Source organism: Pavona decussata, unplaced genomic scaffold (assembly GCF_977016875.1).
Source record: "Pavona decussata unplaced genomic scaffold, jaPavDecu1.1 SCAFFOLD_91, whole genome shotgun sequence".
NCBI classification, from domain to species: domain Eukaryota; kingdom Metazoa; phylum Cnidaria; class Anthozoa; order Scleractinia; family Agariciidae; genus Pavona; species Pavona decussata.
In genome coordinates this window covers 1,503,478-1,525,950 of record NW_028145508.1, presented here as the reverse complement: position 1 = coordinate 1,525,950, position 22,473 = coordinate 1,503,478, and the positions used below count along the sequence as shown (strand labels likewise).

Here is a 22,473-nt window from a genome sequence, read left to right as displayed (position 1 = left end):
CCGGAACGGGATGCGATCATTGTTATTATTATTATTATTATTATTATTATTATTATTATTATTATTATTATTATTATTATTATTATTATTATTATTATTATTATTATTATTATTATTTATTTATTTATTTTTTTAATTATACACGTTTGCCCCAAAGCTCAAAGAGATCCAGATATCCTAGGGGGCGACCATAAGGTTCACCAATTTGAAAATAATAATTTAGCTCTTCACTGTATGCCCGTCCACAAACGGCGACTTTCAACACTACGCGCAAAGACGTAACCGGTGAGAGCAGGCGCCTTTCCCGGAAGAAGAACAATGATTATGCTGAATGATTATGCTCAAAGAGATCCAGATATCCTAGGGGGCGACCATAAGGTCCACCAATTTGAAAATAATAATTTAGCTCTTCACTGTATGCCCGTCCACAAACGACGACTTTCAACACTACGCGCAAAGACGTAACCGGTGAGAGCAGGCGCCTTTCCCGGAGGAAGAAAAATGATTATGCTGAAGAAGCATCTGCTCTCACAGCTAACAAATAATGTCATCTAATTCTTATGAGGATTCTTATTCGAGGGGGGTGAATAGCTCTACGGATCGGCGGATTTGGTAAATATTTTAGCCCGGATTCTGGATTCAGAGCGAAATTTTAACGGATCTGCGGATCTATGATCACAGCGGATCGCGGTTTTATACAGTTTTGGGGCCCGGTTTTTAGATTTGGTTGTTAAGAAGTTCAAGTTTGCTCTTTTTTCTCGTATCTGCAAGATTTTGTTTCGATACAGTTATTGGTTACATAAATATTTCGTTGATAGTCATCCTCAACGCTAAAACACAATAGCACGCAAGGCAACTCCAACAACTGAAGTCGCTTTGTATCTCGCGTATCATCTAACGCGGCAAACAATTTTCGGATTCGGATTTAGTTGATTTTTTGAGCGGATCGACGGATTCAGCCATTAATTTTAGCGGATCGGCGGATTTACATACCCCTATTCACCCCCCCTCTTATTCTGATTTGCTATGTCTTTTCCATCTAGTGTATCTTTCGAGGAAGCCCAAGGCTTATAAGCTTTTAACTTCTATTGGGCTACCTCGCTTCTCTCCTCATATTTTTTCTTGCAATTAGTTTTAATGTATCTTTATGTAATATTTGTGTGGCAAATAAATAAAAAAAAATAAAAAAATCATTCGATACATTTCTTCTTCCTTTTCATTGGCCAATAGCAAGCCACATGACCTGCAAATAACTGTTTACAAATAATGGTCTGCTCCTGCGTAATACTGTCCAACTGTGTTTTGCTACAAATAATAATTCGCTCGTGCGTAATTGAAACCACGCTCTTGTGCGAAAATGGCAGATCGCTTCCCTGAGCTGTCAGATAGTGATTTCCCGAAAATAATTATGAAAAACAAACTCGGTGATCGAATGACAAAACAATTGTTGAACTCGGTCATCGCAAAATATCGCAATTTGTCAGTGTCTCGCAGATCAATTAATATGGATCTGCTCTTGCCACTGACAAAACACGATATTTTGCTCAACCTCGTCCAATAATTGTTAATTATTCGAATCCTTGTCTGCAGATCAACTACCCAATCAGAATCCAAGGACAGCTTCCGGAAAAATCCACTCAAGACTCCACGTGCTAAATTTGTGTTGGTTTACTGGAAACTCTGCAGGATCTGTGATTGGCTAGTTGGTGTCCACGAAAGTACGTGAATTAATTTAAAGCGGTGAAATTTTACAGAGCAAATAAAAATTAAAAAGAGTTTATAGCAGCTGCTTCGAGAGAAACTTAAATCTGTGTCATGAAGTTCGATCTGCAGACGGCTTGCCAGCCCTTGCCGCTGGTTTTATGTCTTTTAGAAACAGCGGGGTAAACAGTATTCAATAGACAGTAAAAAACGCTAAATGATACAATGAACTACACCAACAAAGGCAAGATCGTGTCGTTCACCCATGAAACAATCATCATCGTAAATTGCGCCTCCAATGTTCCACTGATGCTCATTTCTGTGATTGGAAACGCTTTGGTTTTGGCCGCCATCTTGAGATATCCTTCCATTCGCTCGACGTCAATGATTATGCTTTGCAGTCTCGCTGTTTCAGACCTGCTCGTTGGAATCTTAGCCCAGCCGCTGTTTATTGCTGATGCACTCACGAGCTTGACAAGTGAAGACCCTATGCTACACCGCATTACAGCAATGGCGGGATTTTTCGTCTGTGGCGTCTCTCTTGGTACAATGACCCTCATCAGCGTGGACCGATTCATGGCTTTGCACTACCATTTGAGATATTCCATTTTAGTAACGAAAACACGCGCCATGTATGTTTTGGGAGTAATTTGGTTGTTCATCTTTCTGTCGTTCGCAATCTATTTTTGGAATAAACTGTTGCACCATTTAATAGCTGGTATTTTGACTGCCGTTTGTCTTATAATCTCTACTTATTCGTACATCAGAATTTATCGAATTGTTCGCCAGCACCAGCAGCAGATTCACGTTCAACAACAGGCTGTGGAACACTCAAACATTGCAAATAACAGACACATGATGCGAGTGAAGAAAAGTGCCATGAACACCTTCGTATTTTATATTTTTATGATCATATGTTACTTTCCAAATGTTGTTATTTTGTCTTTATTTGGAACAGCTCAACAGGGCTGGAGAGCGGAGTGGAACTTTGCCACGACTATAGTATTTCTGAATTCGTCAATTAACCCAGTTTTATACTGCTGGCGGTTGCGCGAGCTTCGCACCGCAATTGCAAGGATTTCTAAACGCTTTCTATTTAAACAAAACGAAGAAAATACTATAAGCATTTTTTCGATGGGTTAAAGCAATTAAGTAGAGGTGATGCTCTCTAATATGGACAGCAAAGGGACACACCCGACGGTCCCTTCTGTAACCCTCTGTTAAAAGTGACCAGAAACCACCCAAAATTGAATTAAGGAAACTAGAAAGATCGCAAAAACTTGCAGAAGTGTGACCACTTGTAATTAAAGGGGCTCGTGTCATTGTAAGTTTTGTTTGGGCCAAAAAGAGCGTAAGGCCTTCGTCAGAGCGCTCGGAACGTCGGCACTCGAATCTTCTTACTGGTGAAATTACCTTATTAACACAGTTGATAAAAGCAAATATTGGGGGACCATTTGAGGGCCCGTTTCTCGTAAGTCCCGATAATTTACCGGGCTCGAAAACAACTTTTTTGTGCACAATGACCTTCAAGGCTCTCTCCTTTGCCAAGATGGTGTTGTCGTCCGCCCCTGCAAAATCTGCGGGGGATGCCAGATACGCGTCCCCAGATCCATTGATTCGTTGACTGTCCCATACAATCTCGTCTCCAAACGTAATTAAGAGTGCGTTCTTTCTACGTCGAACGCAATAAATATTTTATGAAACACATCGGGCAAATTGTACCTAAGATTATTACTTGTAGAAAAATGTCATATTTGAGAAAATATTTGCAGGTCCGTTAAGATATCGGAATTATCGAGAAATGGGTATATTACATTTACATTTCGATCAACTGGAGGCTCCACACAGCCCAAGCAAAATTATCGACCATGGATATCCGGCATTAAAGGGCCAGTGTCATCGATTTTAAGTGCACCTTTGAATAGCGAACAAACATGTTTCTATCGATGGAAATGTTAACATAATGGTTCAGTATTGTTAACAATAACCCTACGACCATACATAAGCTAGTATTTGCTATATTTTGCTGCAGATGGCTTGGATGGAAATGGATTTCACCTTGAAAAACTCTTCGCAATTTTTTTTCAAGTTCCTTCTGTGTATTTTGGAGAAATTGCTAAAAACTGGCTTATAATTTGTTCTTCATTGGAGAAATCAGAGAAAAGGTTCTATGTTAAAAAATTGAGTAGCTTTGTTAAATTTCAGTGACAGTACCCATTTAACTACTGGTTTGCTTTTTGCAGCGATAGTAGGTGGGTTTACACTAAAGACTCAAGTACACTTGAAGTGTCAAGTGTGCACCCACCTAGTATATATTATAATTTCATATCAGACTCTCACCTGCAATGCAACACAGACGGTGTGTTTGTTCCTTCACGGTAATGGCGAACAATATGAATAAACTCCAGAAAATCTGTCGAGTCGTCAGGTACATCTATACACAATGAAAAAATAAAAAAACATTAATACAACGCCCTGTTTACATAGAGGGAGGAAGATCATATTTCGTTTGGTCGACAAGGAGAAATTTCGGTCGGGGTAGCAACCAAGTGGAGAAGGAAAAGAAGAAAAATTGTCGGCCTTTCGCAGCTGAACAACCGGCCGGCGCCATGTTTTTTTTTTTTTTTTTTTTGTCCCTAGTACTTGGACCTTCCGAGCGAAAGTGGTTTACATGGTGTTAGGATCTTCCTAGCGCTAGGATCCTTCTAGCTCTCAGCAAGAAAGATTCTAGCGCTAAGGCCAAGTGCAACTTTTGTATGTAAACTGAATACAGAAAACATATGGCAGTGCTAATCTAAAATTGCGATCTTCGGGTAAAATTTTACTTGAAAAAAATAAAGTTGTTTTAATAAGACTATGATAAGCTTTGCTCGCAAAATATAAATAGCGACCTTAATCATGCCGTTGTTAGAAATTATAAAAGGGTTTTAGAATTTATATCTCTTTCGATTTTGAATGATGACAATGTCCGTCGCTTTTTAAGTGTGGAAAATTCCCTACAATATTGAATAACTTTGTAAAGCAGCAGTTCATGACAAGAGAGAACAGTTAAATGCTAAAACAAATGCTAACTTGTCTGAAATCTTTCCGGTACAATGAAGTTTTAATCTGGTTACAAAATATCAAACAAATCATTTCACTTCAAAACAATAGTAAATGAAAAACTCTCCGATACGCCATGAACGCCTGCTCAAAATCACCAAACCATTTAAGATAAAAAACAATTTCCAGAAATAGATTCAAAACGGTAGAAGATAAGATAAACATCGGCAAAACTGAGATAAAACTTCGACATGTTTGCCCAGGTGGCCTCCAGTTAAATATTCCATTTAAAAACAAACCAACATTAAGCCAGGTTAAGACAATCGAGCTGTTATTCAAGAAAAAGTGAAAGCGCAATCGAAAGAATAACAACGGCCTTTAAAAAAGAATTTTCATTGAATTATTTTTGTGGAGAAGCGAAGACGGTTGACACAAAACGAAAGACAGCGCCTAATTGGTCAAAATTTCCCGCGCAAACACACATCGCAACAAAGACACTGAAAACCGCTTTTTGTAGCTTTCGCTACTAGAACTTCTCAAGTTTCAAAGCGAAATACGAAATTAGTTTAGCAGCCTTCTTACCAAAACAAGCCTTGGAGCTATAAACAATGAGCACAGCAAAAGTTTTCATTGAAAAGGTCGGTCAGGCACCACCGCCAAGCAAGGATTTTCACCAACTTGTTGTGAATGAAAAAGAAGTGATCTGGCGAACATGGCGGATTGCTGTCAGAAGAGATCAACGCGGACTGCCTCCAACCCAAAAGAAAGCTGCCTGGGATGAATTTGACGACGATGCACTGCTTCAAGGCGACATCAGCCGTGTTTTTGGCGAAGAAACACTCAAACATGTACACGCAATTGTGTGTGGTGACTGGCTGATTCGTCTACCACCGCGAGTTATTGTCCACATCGCTTCGTTTCTCGATCTAATTGACGTAGTTCATTTAGGCGCTGTTTGCAAGTTGACGAAAAAGATTTGTTCAAGCGACTTGCTCTGGGAAAAGTTATTTGTGGCTTATTGTGACACCGTTACAGACGAAATGAAGATTTTGGCGAAGGAAATCGGTTGGAGAAAAGTATTCTTCGCAAACAAGCTGGAGCTTCGCGTAAAATTACGACGGCTGAAGGTGAAATAAGACTTAAGCTTAAGCTTAAAAGTACATAAACAGTGGCGTGCCTCACAAAACACTTGTTAATGACATTTTTGATACCAAATCTTTTGTCGATGTTTTGAAAAGAACTAAACCAAACAAATTGTTATCAGAATGACAGAATCTACATAACAGGTTCACATTTGCATTTCTGAATTAAATCTTGCTTATCACGCCAAAATAGGAGTTTGCTGTGCATTAAATTCAGCTTATCTTTTCAAAGCATATCGTTAGATTTCAAGAACTATGTAATTATCTTTTTTAACCTTGTGCAGTTCAGGCCGTTTGAATTTGCTAGAAAGTAATCACCTCCAGTTTTTAACAAAGAAAAACGTAATCTTATCAGAAAAAGGAAAGAAAATAAAATTGAATAAAAATATATTTCGTGTGTTCATAGCTTTGGAATCGTAAAGTGCCGAAAAAGAACTTATGAGGAGAAAACTTCTAAATACCGCCGGCCCACAATCAGTTTTCTTTTTTAGCAGTTTAATTAATATTAATTACCGAACTAATAAACATTGGCAAGATCAGGAAATATTTAATCCTGGCGGACTGTGAAAGCCTTGTACACGGTTTTATTTTATTTTATTTGAACGTGACTCGTGTAATAGCTTTCTATTAGGACTGCAACATGTACAAAACACTGCTGACAGGCTTGTCGCTAGTACAAAGAAGAGTGGCCATATTACTCCAGTATTAATGCACCTTCACTGGCTTCCAATTAATGCCAGGATTGATTTCAAGATTCTCTTGTTAATCCTTAATAATCAGGCACCGGATTTAATACATAAAAGAACTCTTATCTGCGACGCTCTTTAAGATCAGCGTTATCATTGATAGATGTATTATTCAGTGAGTGACACAGGCATACTTGGAAAAGGAAAATCCGAGTGCTCCAATCAGGAGTCGAACGTAAGACCTTCTGATTTCTGGTTCGGACGCTCTACCACTGAGCTACAGGAGACTCGTGGGAGCTAAGGCCATTAAACTAGCATCCAATGAACTTTGAAAACTCACCGTGATCTGGCCATGCTATGTACTGCAACTGGACTACAACTCTGCTTCGGAGAGACTGAAAATTAAATACAAAAGTATGACAGTCAGGCAAACAACAAAAACATCGCCGTTTAGCAAAACAAACACCTTTTTACAAAAGCCGAATTTGTCATCTCTCTACCTTCGAGTCCGTAACGTACATTTCTCTGTAAATGTACGAAGGTGAAAAGTCGCGGATTTTCGTGCAGATTATTTCCAGATTTCCAAACGTTAGAGTCTCGTCTCCTTCGGGCCAGTATTGGTGGCACTTTACCTGGCGAAAACAAAAGAGCAAATGATTAGCTCCTTGCTGTACATGAGATCCAAACCTAGGACCATTCAAATAGAGCACCTTTCCTATGATGCTGGTTATTATGATATACAAGGTGGTTCCAACTTTTGCGTTTGTGGATGAAATCCTAAAGTGTGACCATTCAAATGAAAGCTACTGAGCAGTACTTTCCTGTGGTGCTGTTTATAACGTTGTACAAGGTGGTTCTAGCTTTTCAGTCTGTGGATGAAATCCTAAAGTGTGACCATTCAAATGAAAGCCACTGTGCAGTACTTTTCCTGTGGTGCTGTTTATTAAGCTGTACAAGGTGGTTCTAACTTTTGAGTCTGTGGATGAAATTCGTAAGGGTGATCATTCAAATGAAAGCTACTGAGCATTACTTTCCTTGTTGTGCTGTTTATTATGCTGTACAAGGTGGTTCTAACGTTTGAGTCTGTGGATGTAATTCTAAAGTGTGACCATTCAAATGAAAGCTACTGAGCAGCACTTTCCCGTAGAACGGTCTCTTGTACCGTACTAGGTAATTATTTGAAAGCGAAAGTGCCCGGTGGAAGTAGAAATGAGAAACTGATAGAAAACAAAAGAAATGAAACATGAACATAAAGAGAAGCAAACTTGATGGAGTACCCTTCCTCTTTCCACTGTTGTGGTCAGCATGATAACAAGGGAGGCCTCTTGTTCCCACACCATCTGAAATGAAACAGAAACACGGATGAGTTACCACGGTGGGGATGTCACAACGGATGTGGAAATCCAAATATACTTATCTTATCTTATCTCTTCCCTTTTGCAGATCTGAACCCCCCAGACCCCCCCCCCCCCCCCCCAACAAAGTTTTGTTACTGGTCCGTCTTAAGAACGCGAATGGTCCTCGAACGAACTCTGGAGCGCGCGAAGAAATGGAAAGTGAGACTGGGGAGAGAAGTTCGCGCGAGAATACCCGTTTTCGGTGCTTCGCGCCTCGCGAGTTCACGCTTTAGGCAATTCGCGTTTCCCTTCATGAATTGAAAACAAAAAAAAACAGAGAAATGACAATGAGTTCTTTTTATTATTAAGCTTAGCAAGCTTTACACAATTCGCGTTTCCCTTCATGAATTGAAAGAGACAAAACAAAACAAAACAAAACAAAACGAAAACACACACACACACAAAAAAACAGCTCTTTAAATTAATGTCGGAACCAGTACTGTAGTGAGCGCTTTAGAGTGCTTTTGCAACAAGTTAATATTTAGGGCACGCAACACGAGATATACAGCGTCTAAATTGGGTCGACCTCGGGTTTAATATAAACCTTACAGATTGCAGTTAAGATTTACCTGCCAAAACTCTCCGCATGTCTTTTCCAATGGACCTTGGGCCGCAATGTACCTGTTCATCACTCCTCTTGCGGCTATCTCCATCTGTTATAGAAAATTGCAACGTTACGTACGATATAACGGGAAATTTTAGCAACTAATATTTCTCATTTTCACGATTTCAAGCAAATCTTGAAATGCCCCCGAAGGAAACCGTTGATCTATTGGAAAAAAAATCCTCTAAATTTGCGAAAGTTAAGCGTCGCAAAATGGCTCTTCCATAAGGGGTTTAGAGCTTCGGGCTGAAAAATGCAGGGCACCAGATATTTAAGACAGAAAACACGGCGTTCTAGGGCTCCATTTCGTTAGAGATCCAAGTGGAGAAAGGCTTTGGGATCCAAGCTTCAGGGCGCACATGTCGAGGACACGATTAAGCTAATCCAGCGTTACTGTGAACTTTGATTCCAATTAAATTGCTAATCGATAATGATTTTTCCTAAAGATTTTGCGCCCTCTTTTTTGATTTAGACTTTTCCGTACCCTAAGCTTAAAAAAGAATCTTTAACGAGAAAGATGAAAACCCGCTTTCCTTTTAATCGTAGTAACAACCGGCTTTCGAACAACCAGGCCGAGTACTTCAAAGGACCCCCCACCCCCCCTCCCTCCACCTTTGGGACCCTAACATATGTCGACAAAAAATGCCAAATATTGAGACAAGAGTTGGGGGAGGGGGGAAGGAACAATACATATTTACGGTTATCAGAGATTGTCTACATGATAGCATTCAGAGCTGGATCCCACCATAAGGTCTGTTTTTTTTTTTTGTTTTTTTCGGTTTTAATTTACTAAGTAAAGCCATTCTCAAACCCACTTTAATTAAAGTAGAGAGCGATATGTGCTGCGATTAGTTCAAATTTTACTAGACAAGCAACAAATGTAAAGAAAGCTACAATTGACAATTAGACGGCAAGCTCGACGCTTCTCTCTGTTGAAGGACTATGGGCTGATAGTTGCCCCGCGGGAATTTGATGTTCTTAAAATAAATATTAGCTTATGTGGCAGTTTTAACAACATCAAACTTCCAGGGATAACTATTAGGCCACTATACCCGGGTCAGAAATGGATCACTGCATAATGCAATTCCAGTGATTTGATTGGGTTAGCGGCAATGGTATATATGAGCCATTACACGATGTTCGAGAAATAGCGACCATTAAATAGTCTTCCGGTTGTTTTTGCAAGGCGAAATCAGCAAGCTCCAGTAACATTTTTTGATTGCTTTTAATAAAACAATTACCCCCTTCCTCTCGCGCTTGTTCGATATGAGATGTTTATAGCTAAATCGGCGCTACGCGCCTCGTTGGCCTATCATCTCATATCCAACGCGCGCTCGTGAAATTATTATTAATTAGAACACCATCGTGTAGCCAATGAGACTGCGAGTTTGCTAAGGCCTAATAATTGGTTGCTGGGCTATGGGAGGCAGTATTGCACTGTGAGAAAAAAATTACCCTGGAAAAAATTCAGCAGTGACATTTTTAAAAACATCTGCCGTCTGCACAGTATCCAAGTAAATATTCCATAAATTAGCTGTCACTACACAAGCCACTCATGACAATTTCGTTTGAAGGAGCCAAGCTATGCCAATATTTTCCAGCTGCGTTTTAATTGTTTCCGCCGCTTTTCTTTGTTAAAAGCAAAGAACCAATACCGTAAAATAATATTATATGAAAAAGGGAATGAAAACTGAAAAATTTACTTTGGAAGCAACAAAAGCGTCTGAGACGAGAGACTCTCTCGAGCAGATTTTACAGTCAATTATTGAGACTGCACTGAAAACACTTTCAACAATTTACATTTTAATTTTTCACTGTTCCCAGTGCCATGGCTATATGATACTATTCATTACAACATTAATATTTAAATCTTAATACGACTGAATCATTACAAAAGGTAAACTTGTCTATCACGTTGAAGCTCATAACAAATTCAATGCAAGCAGACTCTTGGATGCTGACAAAGTGTTTTAAAATCTGTCCACCTCTGTTCCACCTCTGTTCCAAAGTCCACCTCTGTTTCAAAGCTTCACATCGAAATTCAGGATACGAAGCGTGTTCACCACAGATCAAGTGAGAAATTAGATTGTCTTTGGTTCAAAGGCAAAGTTGTTTATAACGTATAAGCTCGCACTGAAATCCATGGGTGAACTAAGTCCAAAGCGTGATGCTCTCGGTGCCGGCCAATATTGACACTTCAAGAAAAATGGCGATGAGTAACTTTTCAGGCGATGAAAAGAACGAAAAATATAACCTGGTACATTGCTCTGCCGAAGGCTTAACTGGAGCAAGGAATGAGCTGATATGCCTTTCAGTGTTAAACATTGTTCTGTCCATTATTGCATTTCTTGGGAATACGCTGATCCTAGTTGCTTTTCACAAGGAGCGCTCACTTAATCCGCCGACCAAACTATTGCTTCGCACCTTGACAGTGAGCGATCTCTGTGTTGGGATCATCACAGAGCCTCTTATTGTCACCGGGTGGCTGTCTGCCGTCAACGGACATTGGAATATTTGTCGCTATGCTCTATCGTTAGTTTTTCTACCTATCTACATTTTGGGTCCGGTGTCATTGATGGTATTGACTGCAATAAGCGTAGACAGGCTTCTCGCCCTGTTATTGGGACTCAGATACCGACAATTTGTGACTTTGAAGCGAACTTGGCTACATGTTATCGCTATTTGGCTTATTTCGGTTACAAGTGCATCCTTGTACTTTTGGAATTACCACATGATAACCCTCTGGTGCGGCAACGTAGGAATATCGCTCTGTCTGGCAATCTCAGTCTTTTGTTACACAAAGATTTTCATCAATCTTCACCATCATCAAATTCGAGTGCATCAAGGAGATCTAAGCCAAGCAAGTCAAATAAACATGGCGCGATACAGGAAAGCAGTTATCAGTGCCATGTGGCTACAGTTGACACTGATTGTTTGTTATCTTCCGTACGGAATAGTGGGGTTTTTGTGGACCACACGTGAACCTTCGCCATCATTGTACATAGCTAAAGAATTTGCCTCAACTTTAGTTTTCTTGAACTCGTCATTGAACCCGATTCTTTACTGTTGGAAGATCAGAGAAGTGAGACAAGCAGTGAAAAACACACTAAGACATTTTGGTCGTTCGTCAAACTAACTGCGAATTTGGTCAGCGTCACAAAAATCGTGGACATGAAACTTATTTTGCGCCATGCAGGTGCTCTTGTAAATAACGCCTTTTCCTTTCGATTCCGGTCGAGCTTCTAAAAATAAAAAAAAGAGACGGAATCGCAATCGTGAGCTCGACGGAATCGGAATCGCAAGGATCAGAACGATTCTTTTTTCCCTCCGATTCCGCTTTTAATTCCGTCGCGTGCGATAAAATGTGAACTGGTTGATCGGAATTGGAAGCGCAAGCAGAAGAATCAAACAGTCACATAGCGTATTCCTAATTCCTTTACGCGAGTTTTAGAACAGAAATCATAGCCGCCTTCCGCCACTTTGAACAAAAGGGAGGCTTCCTCTTCTCAGTGCTTCCGTCGAATTGATTCACATTATTATGTCAGGAAAATCTTCTGATTTCCGATCCGATTCCGATTCCGTCGCTAGTGTGAACCAGACCTGAGAGAAGTTCCTGTTTGTGTTTATTGACAAATCCGAAGAAAGAGCCAATATAAAATACCTTTTTGAGCTAATTTTTGCGCTCCATACTGGGGAAAAGTCTCCTTTTAGTCTTCTTAATCCGTAACTGTTTTTGCTTCGCTTTGTTTTGTTCTGTTTTTTTTTTAGTCAAAATGAAACTTTGGTACTTCAATAAGGTTAGCCGCGAAAGATGTCAAAGAGAATATTGGATGAAACTCTGTTAAACAGGAAATACCGGTATAAAAGGGACCTGGCCTTCACCTTCAGTTGGCAATCAACCATGAAGAGAGAAAAAAACTGAAAAACAACCTGCGTCTTTTTCTACGACCCGTACTGGTAGAATTGTCTAAGTTTTCGGAATAAACCCTGTTAACCGAATTAGAAACAGAGGTCTTATATTGCTGTGGTGATATTATGAAATTAGAAGCATATTTTGTCAGAGCACGCTTGAGTCAACAACTAACTGCAACTACCACGACTGAATTTGCATTTGACGTCTAAATTTGCGTTTGACGCCCACAAATGTTAAAGGAAGGAAGGGCTTGTTATTTGACAGCGGAAGTTCTTAATTAAGATGGGGCACGGTCAGCCGACATGAACATGGTTCAAACAGGAAATTATGTTTTAGCACCGCTCATCACTGGTGGCTTTTAAGAATATAACCAATGATGTGACTGAAAAAGGAACCAGGTTCAAATAAAAAAAAAAATACTATTCAAAAAGGACTAATAAGTATTTTAAAAATTTAAATAGCGCTATTAAATTAGAGGTGGTTTGTAAGGCCATCCACGAATGCGGCGTCTTCGTGTGTTTTCCACCTGTCCTTCAAAGTGTTGCTCTTTTACCCCAAAAGTGTGGAAATTGGAAGTTTTGCACGTCCCATAACCTTCTACAATGTTTTGCAGTCAAACGCGTTTTTGTCATCCTTTTAACAATTTTTCACTAAAGCAGATTTGACTTTGCGTGCAGTGCTGGGCGCCACAATCAACAGTGTCGAGTATTGATAGATATATGCCCGCCTCTCGTTTCGTTCGTGTTATTAGTTTTAATTTTCTTTTGAATATTGACGTTTTAAAGCTTAATTAAAAAACATTTAATGAAAAACGCATTTCGATCAACACCGCTATAGCTCGTTTCGAAACGTTTTTTTTTATTCCGGTTATAAGCCCCTCCGTTCATAAGCCCATTAAAAAACCTTACGAAGTTGTATAAGCCCAGGGCTTATAAGCGACAGTTTAGGTAATCGGGAAAGAAGATCCGAGTATACCTGTGTCTCTGACTGACAATATTCATCGATCTTTTATTCACCAGGCTTAAAACATGACATCACACTTCTTTCACAAAATAATGCTGAGACCGTTTGCAAGTATAATGAGGGTCGTACAGGGGTATTTTCGTGATGAGTGATTAGCTGATTTTATTTCCCGTGAAACGCGAATGTAATAAATTATTCTTCGTAATCCGTGCCTTAAGGTTTTGCGTGACCCGTGAAGAACTTGAAAATCAAATTTTCATTTCCATGATCCGTGATTTGCAATTTTTTCTGTTCGTGAACCGCGCGAGAGACCCCCCACCCCCCCCCCCCTCCTGTACGACCCTCTATAATCAAGGCAGGGCATCCAGCTGACAACGAATTTGAAAAAGAAGAACAAATACCGAATGCAATATATAAGTTTGTCTTATTGCTTTCTTTTCAAACACCGTTCTAAATGAGCTTTCCTAATTTTTTGTAATATTTTTGGAATGTCATCTTTTTTACGCAGTGTCACTTTGAACAGGCTAAAAACACATTTGTATCGATGGACACGTTAAAATACTGGTCCATTTTTGTAAACAATTACCCAGCTAGTGGACAGAAACCAATATTAATTATCTTTGGCTGCAGATGGCTAGGATGAAAATGGATTGCAACTTGAGAATGAAATTGGCCATTTTTTTTTATGTTCCTCGTGTGCACTTTGGAGAACGCTAAAAACTGGTTATATCTTGTTTCTCCTAAAAAAATCATTTAATAGTTTCCTCTCAGTATTGTAAGAACAATTTGATGTTAGAGAAAAGGCAGCTTGTCAAACATTTAAGCAATATTGACAAAAAAACAGAGAATCTCCATGACATTGCTCCTTTAAGCCTTGTGCCTACTTTGAATATCAAATTGCGAGAAGAGGCGGATGTGGTGCTTGCTAACAAATCTTACAAGTCTTGGATACATAAGCTTCTCCAGTATTCTGCTATACAAGTAATAATCAAAGATAAGGGAGTGCGTTCGATGAACTCGATCCCAGGCTCTCTCTCCTTTGCCAAGTTGGTATTGATGTCATCCGCCCCTGCAAAATCTGCGGGGGGTGCCAGATACCGTCCCAAGCTCCATTCAGTAGTTGACTGTCCCATACAATCTCGACTCCAATCTGTAATAGGAGTGCGTTCTTTCTATGTAGAACGCAACTAGACGGATAACAACATTCCTAGTTGGTAGCTCTCAGTGAGAGTGTCGACCTCTTCTTTTTGAACATTTTTTATAGGTATTACCGTGATTATACAGTAGTGAAACTTTCAGCGGCGTTCGAGCAAGAGAACAACCAATGTAACTCTACATATACGTGACATGAAGCCACGTGTTTAGAACTAAATCAACGAAGAAGGGTTCGCAAATCGAACAGATAAACTCGGGAAAAATTCTGAGTCTTCCCAACGGGATTCGAACCCAATGACCTCACAGGTTGCGGATGGATGCTCTACCACTGAGCTATGGGGAACTCGGGGTGAGCGAGGCCATATACTGGACGCCTCTTCATTGATTCATAAAGGCAAGTCACCATTTCACTTATTATAAGTTTAAAACTAACCGTTACGTAATTGGCGTTGACATAATCGTTCTTTCCTTTCACCAACTTGACGCGACTGTCATCATCTGCAAAGACATGCACAGTACTAACAATTACTCACAATTTCTGTTGTCTAAAACAAAGAATTAATCTGCACAAGAATGGTGTGTTATTTAGTCAGTGATAAAGGTATACTCGAAAAAAGGAAAAAGACCATTTCCGAGTTGCTGTGAACCTCAGTATGAAAGGGAGACTAAGTTCAAAGCTTTTCATATGAAAACTAGTTTCATTTGGATATGATTGAAAACTAATTTTCATAATAAAACTTTGCGCTTAACCCCGCGTTCATAAAAATGAGGTTCAAAACAACTTGGAAATGTCTGTCAGTGATCATCACATTTATTCCAATTAATTTGTAGTTATAACTACAGAATGTATTGTAACAGAATATTATCTTGAAAGAACTGAAGCATTTGTAACTTACAGGGTAAAATGTCTCTGTATCTATTTTTCGGAAGGTTTTCGGGTTTTCTGGCCTCCTCCATGGACATTCCCGGCTTTTTACTGTACAACTCCTGAAAAAGTAAAATGTAATGTAAATAAAAAATGTAAATCCGTCTGAAGTGGAAGTGCACTTGGCTATTTCGAGCAAGTTAACGGGTCCTCTACTGAAATAATTAGAAACATTAATCAAAATCAATCATCCTATGGGACAGGAGGGAAACAAGCTGGCTATTTACAAGCGCAGCGGGACCTGACAACGCGATCCCTTAAAATACAATCGACTGTTTAAAAGTCACACTTGAAAAGATTAGAACAAAACATATTTCAAGGTCACCAACTAATTTGTTATAATTATTAATGCTTACCTGAAAGTATACAAGAAGGTCGCCACTCTCAAGATTCTGTAAAACAAAAAGCATTCGAATAAATAGGGAGCAATTTTCTCGAAGTGTCAGTTTCAAGGCTGAGACAAACTTTATCTCGTGTACATTAACCTGACGGTGGGATATTCCTCATAAACTACACGAAATTACTGCATGGCGAGTTTTTGGCGGGAAAAAAGTTTCACGATAGCGGGAAATATACTGAAACTGTTCGGTGCGCAATGGCGGAAAATAATTGCTGCCGGCGGTGATGGGGGATGCGGTGCATAAAGGTGGAAAGCCAACCCATGAAATGACGGAGGCGGTGGAAAGTGGCGGGAAAACAACCTGTGCAACTCGTGGAATTATTACTAAATGAGCAACAACATTTCAGTCTTTTAATTAATTGATTACATCTTTCATGTTTATTTTCCCAGCTGTTCACTAACAACAAGGTTAATAGGACACCATACCTCTCTGAGTTGCTCCATGGACACTCGAAGTGCTTCGGTGTCCCTTGCTGGTGCCTTTTCTTTCTCTTGTTTGGCAGTAACTCGCTCCTGTTCGTGCCTGTGCTCCGCTGCAATGTACTGCTCTGGACTTACAACGTGAACTGGAGAGTCGTCTCGCGGAGAATGCGTAAAAACTAAAAATAAAATGAACGGTTGCAAAATCTTACTTCATTTTCCAGTGTTCAATGTAATTGTTCCAGCCAGACTAGAAGAACTTTATTTTATGTGTAATTTTATCATATCTCATCCGTTTTCCCTGCCTACACATACAAATTATTAATTATAAATATATACATATCTATTTAGAATTTGTAGGTCTACTGCGTCATGTAATCTTTTTATGCATCTAGCCTTAATTTAATTGAGACATGCATTTTTATCTCTTGATTGCATAAAGACATTTATTATTATATCATGAAAATATTGAAGACGATAAAAAACGCTACTTTGTAGTAATTTGTCCCGGTATTTTGCACCATTCTTTTGAAATATTTTCTATCCTTTACGTCTACACGGAATACCAAACCAGTTCTTTTTCTTAAACCATCGTTTCCGTCCGTCCTTGGCATTCACACGTAAAACTAATTTTCTGATTCCAAAAACTCTCCACCATAAATTTCAAACGTTTTAAAAAATCTTCGTTATCAGTGTCTTCTCAATAACTCAGAATAACCGTCTATAGGCCTGGCCCCAGTTGTTCAAAGGCCGGATAACTTTATCCGTTGGATAAGGCACTCTTCAGCGTCTAAATATACTTCACGTTAAATGTTGTCCAAGGTTTTCGTACATTCCCTAACTTAGCAGTGGTTAGAGCGTGCATATTTGCTGTGCACGAGGAAATACTGAAATCTTTGCACAGCTTGAAACTGTGGGATAGTGACTTGTCCACTGGATAAAGTTATCCGGCCTTTGAACAACTGGGGCCTGGATGGCAGGCCTAGCCGTATCACATATTAAAATAATTCTCTGTTCAGCACTTTAGGCAATTCGAAATGTCGTGACGTTTCAAGTATTACTCGAATCGCAACAAATCGAGTAACCACTCACCGCCCTTTTGCAATATATTTTTAGTCTCTTCGTTTCATATTTTAACTGTCTTAAATACGTTTTAATGTTCTGAATTGTAAAACGCTTTAAGATGAAAAATGTTTTTACCATTGGGTCGTATCGTCATGATAAGTAATCTTCGGTTTGACTTGCTGATCGTTCTAATAAGATCCACTATCTGTAAAACAAAGCAAGTTAACATGATCAATAAAACGCTAACAGGAACACCTAACGAATCACAGGATTGGCTGAGCAAGGCCGGCAGAGCGGCCGCCTCATCCATATGGACACCCTTGGGACCAAGGTCCATTCAAGACAGGATAGTTTAGAGCTAACCAAAGTAATTGCTCTGGCCAATCACAACAGACGTAACCAGCGCAATGAACCAATCAGAATTCAAAGCAAATACATGTAACCGGCGCCAAGCGCAGGAAAACGCGTGCGAGCAAGGCACGAATCGCACGATTGGTTTTGGTTTTACATGTCATTGGTCGAGAAAGTGGCGCGAGTTTTGTCAACCAATCACAGAGCGTAGTAATGCAAAACCAAAGCAAAAACGCAATTACTTTCGACACTCAATTGAAAACCGCTCTAAAATGAAGTGCTTGTATAGTGTACGCGTAAGACGGGTGTCCGCGTATTGGAGATTAAAAAAACGTTGTATCAGCTTGCATTCATTTTATGTGGCTGGGAGTGGTGTTACCTACCTCATGGTGGGGCAGATCTTTGACTGTTCTCCCATTGATATGGATAATTTCATCTCCTTCTTGTATCTGTGGCATGCACGTATCAGCCTGAAGATTGAAAGAAAAAATTGGTTTGATTAATCTACAACGTGGGACGCATCAATGTACCACCGTGGCCACTTCCAGTTGATCCGGGTACTTAAATGAAAAAGTGGGGTGGGTGGGGGGGGGGGGGGTGCTGCGTCGGTGGGAGTGTGGAAACGAATGTGATTTGGTTTTATGGACAGAGTTGATAACGTAATTTGTCCACCGTAAAGAGATTCGAGTGCACAAATCCCTTTACGGTGGCTAAATTACCTTGACACTGTTTATAGAACCAAACCCTCGTTACTTTAATAAAGGTCGCCGATCCAATGAGAGTCTAAAAGCCTGGTTTCCATATACAGCTGTTTCGACAAAGGTTGTCCATAAAAAGCGTAAAAACGTACGCGACAATGCCGAAAGGTAGTCGGGGAAATACCCAGTAAATTTCAATAAAAGCTCAAAATCCATAATGCCTCGACCGTACAGCGAAGACTTGAGATGGCGGGCAATATGGATCCTGAGCTTTTATTGAGGTTTATTGGGTATTTCCCCGACTACCTTTCGGCATTGTCGCGTACGCTTTTACGCTTTTTTGGACAGCCTTTGTCGAAACAGCTGTACACGTACAGAAACAACGTCGCAAACACTCGCAAACCGTTTGCGATGGCCCGATCGCAAACACCTTCACTTTTTGCGATTGTGTTTGTGATTCTGTTTTCCATATGCGTGATTGTTTTACCCAAACTCATCTCGTGACATCGTGAAAGTGGGCGCAAAAAAACGCCGTTCGGATTGTGTTTGACTGTGCCATCGCTTTGGAGACCTCCAATTTTGCTCTGGACGCCACTTCCTTCCAAGCATTGGCCTTTTTATTGTTGTGCTTAAAATCCTAAGATTTTCTGTCATATATGGAGGGGTATTCCCTTAAGACATTCATTAAATTCACACTGTTTTGAGGAGTATCCTCGTCATTGCCACGATCATACTTGGACGCCATTTTCATTACTTATACTTGCCACCGATTCGTCAAAACATATCACGTGCACAAAAATCGTTGCCGAATGATCGCAAACAATCGCAAACAGTTCACGATTTATTTCCATATCGTTGTTTCCTCGCTTTTGCGTCGTTAATCGTCGCAAACAAGACGTAAAGATAGAAATTTTTCTATCTCTTGCGTCTTGTTTGCGATCATTGACGATCATCGGCGACTGCATGATCGGGGATGAACGTGAAACGTGTTTCCATTTACGCAAACTGTTTGTGATCAAGCCATCGTAAGCTGTATGCGAAGGAGTAATGCACATATGAAAACTAGGCTTTTAAGGAAAGATTACACGCCCAGCATCAATTACTATTACTTACTGGCATTCCTCGCGCGATCTTAGACACAATAACCGGCAAATTGATGTCCGCACCTCCCTACGATACAAACAAACTTTCAGTGTAAATTTAACGTCAAATACCAACATTTTAAGAACAGAAAGATTAACTTTACTTTGTACCTGGACATTAAATCCGAACCTTCCTTGTTCGTCAGGTTCCATTCTGTCAATAATAAAAGTTCAGTTTATCATTAAAACAGCGTCGCAAAGAAAGACCTTAAAAAAAGTCATTCTACAATATCTTCCCAGTAACTTTCTACGTCAAATAAAAAGTATTACAGGACTTATTCTTAAAATTGTAAATTTTTCGTAAATTTGTATAGCTCATAATTCCATGACGAGATGATCAAATGCGCATTACAGTATCGGGACACCCTCCAGATAGAATTCGAATTTGCAAATGTTGGTTTTTGAAGAGAGTGGAAAACCGAAGCGCCAGGAGAAAACCCTCTCGGGGCAAGGACGAGAACCAACAACAAACTCAACCCACATATGACGCCGAGTCCGGGAATCGAACGCGGGCCACATTGGTGGGAGGCGAGTGCTCTCACCACTGCGCTATCCCTACTCCCTGATATGCATGACAAACACAAATAATATTTCTATTTGGTGACCTTTTAAAGAGGTTTGCTTCAAAATTTCCAACAAGCACCAACCAATTTTAGTTCATATAGAAGCTCCTGTTTTAGGTCCAAATGACGAAAAAATTTTGGGTAAGTAACAATTATCACTCCTTCCAAAGCCAAATGCCTCCTTAACCAGAAAAAAATATAACAAGGCTGCTTGTATAGTAGGGTTTTGAACGTGAAGAAAGAACGGAAACCACAGTCACATCAAGCTTAATTGTTTTACCTGACAGTCATGAGGCCGTCTTGGTTAGCAGAACCATTTCTCTGAAGGTAAAAAAAGAAAGAACGAAAACATTAAAATACAACTACATGTACCAATTAATCCCAGCTATGTTGAGTTACGTTCAATTCCTGTCGAGAACTCAGATATTATCTTTGTCCCATCCAATGCTCGCGATATGATGAACACCACGTCTTTCTTCTATCATTACCGAGCTTATAATTTTATCGCTATTTTAGGAGTGTCGGTACTTCAAGACCTTTACAGTTAATCTTGACACACCGTAACTACGAACTAAAGAAATAGAGAAGAAAATACGAAAATAGGAGGACGAAAACACGATTAATGAAGTTTTACTAGGAGTTTTAAGATATGACAAGTGACAGCGGTTTGCATTCATGACCGCATGGGTACGTATCATTTTTCAGATGTTTTCCCCTGTTTATACATACCCGCAGAGAATGGCCAACAGTTTCATCATCCATATCGGAAGTGAAAGAGTCATTTGAGGAAACGCTTTTACGCTGAGTCACAGGAAAGAGAAGGAAAGAAAGAAAGAAAGACAGATGACAGAATAGTTTCAAGGAAGTGACAGATATGGTAAGAATTAGTCGGTACTTTTTCACCCTTGAGAAAGATTGACATGAAAAAGAAAGCTTCCAAAAGATGGAAAACTCTTAGGTAATTCCTGTAAGCATTCTGCAGGTCATTGAATTGGTAGCCAAGAAAGAGGTAGTGGAACTCATCCCTGATCCACTAGCTGTCTTAAAATTAAACCAACATTATTAATGGAACGAGGACCACAGCACTCCATATTTTTGTTGAAAGAAAAGATTCAACAAATTATGTTCTAAAAATTTTTTCTTGAATCCAGTTGCCATTTGCTCAAGGCCGCCAGCCTCCTTCTAGTAAAGTCTGGATTTGCCAATGCAGTAGTCTGCGTGGCAGGCGCGTGAAAAATATATAGGGCGCGAAAAAAAGCGCGGAGCACGAGGGAGGGAGACACGCGAGGGTGAAAGTAGACCCTCGCGTGTCTCTCTAGGGCGCGCGTGGCTCGCGTGCCCCATATTTACCAATGCAGTACTCTACTATGCAAGTTTATTTACTGTACCTGCAGTTCTGGTGTCAGTGCTGGTTTGAGTTGATTCATGCGCACCTCATCTCCGATGCCAAGACTTTTACTTCTGACTAAGGAGTGATTCATCCTAACAAAACGTATCAACAACAATAACATAAAAAAAGAGGCTTAACCAATGAATGGAAAATTGTTTATCAATACATCAATTTAACTCAACATACGAAAACAGAGTTGCCACTTATCACAATAATACCAAAATTCCCTGACTTTTGCCCGACTTTTCACTGACCATAGAAAACAAATTCTTTCCCTTTTGAAACAACATTACCTTTGCAAATAAAGAAACTCTTTCCCAAGCCAAGTCGCCAACCTAAACTAAAATTCCAGACATTTCACTGACGTTGGGTAAGGAGTTAAGAATTTCCCCGACTTGATACAAAATTCCCCGACTTTTCGCCGACGGTGGCATCCTTGGAAAAAGACATGAGCAAAAACAACCATGTTGCAGGTTATTGGATGCCAAATGTTTGTTACCAAAGGTCGGTTTAAGGCCCGTTTAAACGGTTTCAACGTTTGCTTCAACATGCGTTCAACTCTTTGTTGAAACAAATGTCGGGGGTGTTTGTACAGGTCGTTCAACATTGTTGAAAGTGTAAAAAATGTTGAAAGCTTGTTGAAGGCGTGTTGAATCAAATTTAAATTGGTTTAAACTTTCATTCAACATCGATTCAACATTTTCTTTGTTCTTGAAAATGTTGAATTGCGTTGGAAGCGTTTGAACACTTCGTTCACCCAACATTTGCTCAACATCCGTTCAACTTTTGTTGAACGAATGTTGGTCAAATGTTGAAACCGTTTAAACAGGCCTTTACATAGAACGGAGTGCAGATCGTATGTGTATTTAGACACCCTATTTTAATTTTAAAGTTTGACTGATATGACAGTTACTTT

General features: G+C 39.7%; 2 protein-coding genes and 1 pseudogene across 2 annotated transcripts in view; 2 read left to right on the top strand and 1 right to left on the bottom strand.

The window, feature by feature from the left end:
• LOC146474151 (tyrosine-protein phosphatase non-receptor type 4-like) overlaps window positions 1–22,473 on the bottom strand; it is a 55,165-nt gene that overhangs the window by 16,984 nt on the left and 15,708 nt on the right. Inside the window, exons 17-31 of the mRNA XM_085117446.1 lie at window positions 21,556–21,649; window positions 20,448–20,488; window positions 19,716–19,758; window positions 19,576–19,632; window positions 18,148–18,234; window positions 17,549–17,618; window positions 16,355–16,527; window positions 15,885–15,920; window positions 15,500–15,590; window positions 15,037–15,101; window positions 8,538–8,621; window positions 7,849–7,911; window positions 7,072–7,203; window positions 6,912–6,966; window positions 4,042–4,135 (exon numbers count right to left, since the gene is read on the bottom strand). Coding sequence (XP_084973572.1) covers window positions 4,042–4,135; window positions 6,912–6,966; window positions 7,072–7,203; window positions 7,849–7,911; window positions 8,538–8,621; window positions 15,037–15,101; window positions 15,500–15,590; window positions 15,885–15,920; window positions 16,355–16,527; window positions 17,549–17,618; window positions 18,148–18,234; window positions 19,576–19,632; window positions 19,716–19,758; window positions 20,448–20,488; window positions 21,556–21,649 — 1,185 coding nt within the window. The remainder of the gene's footprint in view (window positions 1–4,041; window positions 4,136–6,911; window positions 6,967–7,071; window positions 7,204–7,848; window positions 7,912–8,537; window positions 8,622–15,036; window positions 15,102–15,499; window positions 15,591–15,884; window positions 15,921–16,354; window positions 16,528–17,548; window positions 17,619–18,147; window positions 18,235–19,575; window positions 19,633–19,715; window positions 19,759–20,447; window positions 20,489–21,555; window positions 21,650–22,473) is intronic.
• Window positions 115–4,034, top strand: LOC146474153 (melanocortin receptor 3-like). The gene has a single exon (XM_085117458.1). It carries the CDS (start codon window positions 1,927–1,929, stop codon window positions 2,842–2,844), a length of 918 nt encoding a protein of 305 aa, XP_084973584.1. The 5' UTR covers window positions 115–1,926; the 3' UTR covers window positions 2,845–4,034.
• On the top strand, window positions 5,043–6,275 carry LOC146474152 (F-box only protein 36 pseudogene; annotated as a pseudogene).

Excerpts from the sequence above, each read along its gene's own strand:
- LOC146474153 (XM_085117458.1), top strand. The coding sequence starts at position 1,927 with ATGAACTACACCAACAAAGGCAAGATCGTGTCGTTCACCCATGAAACA.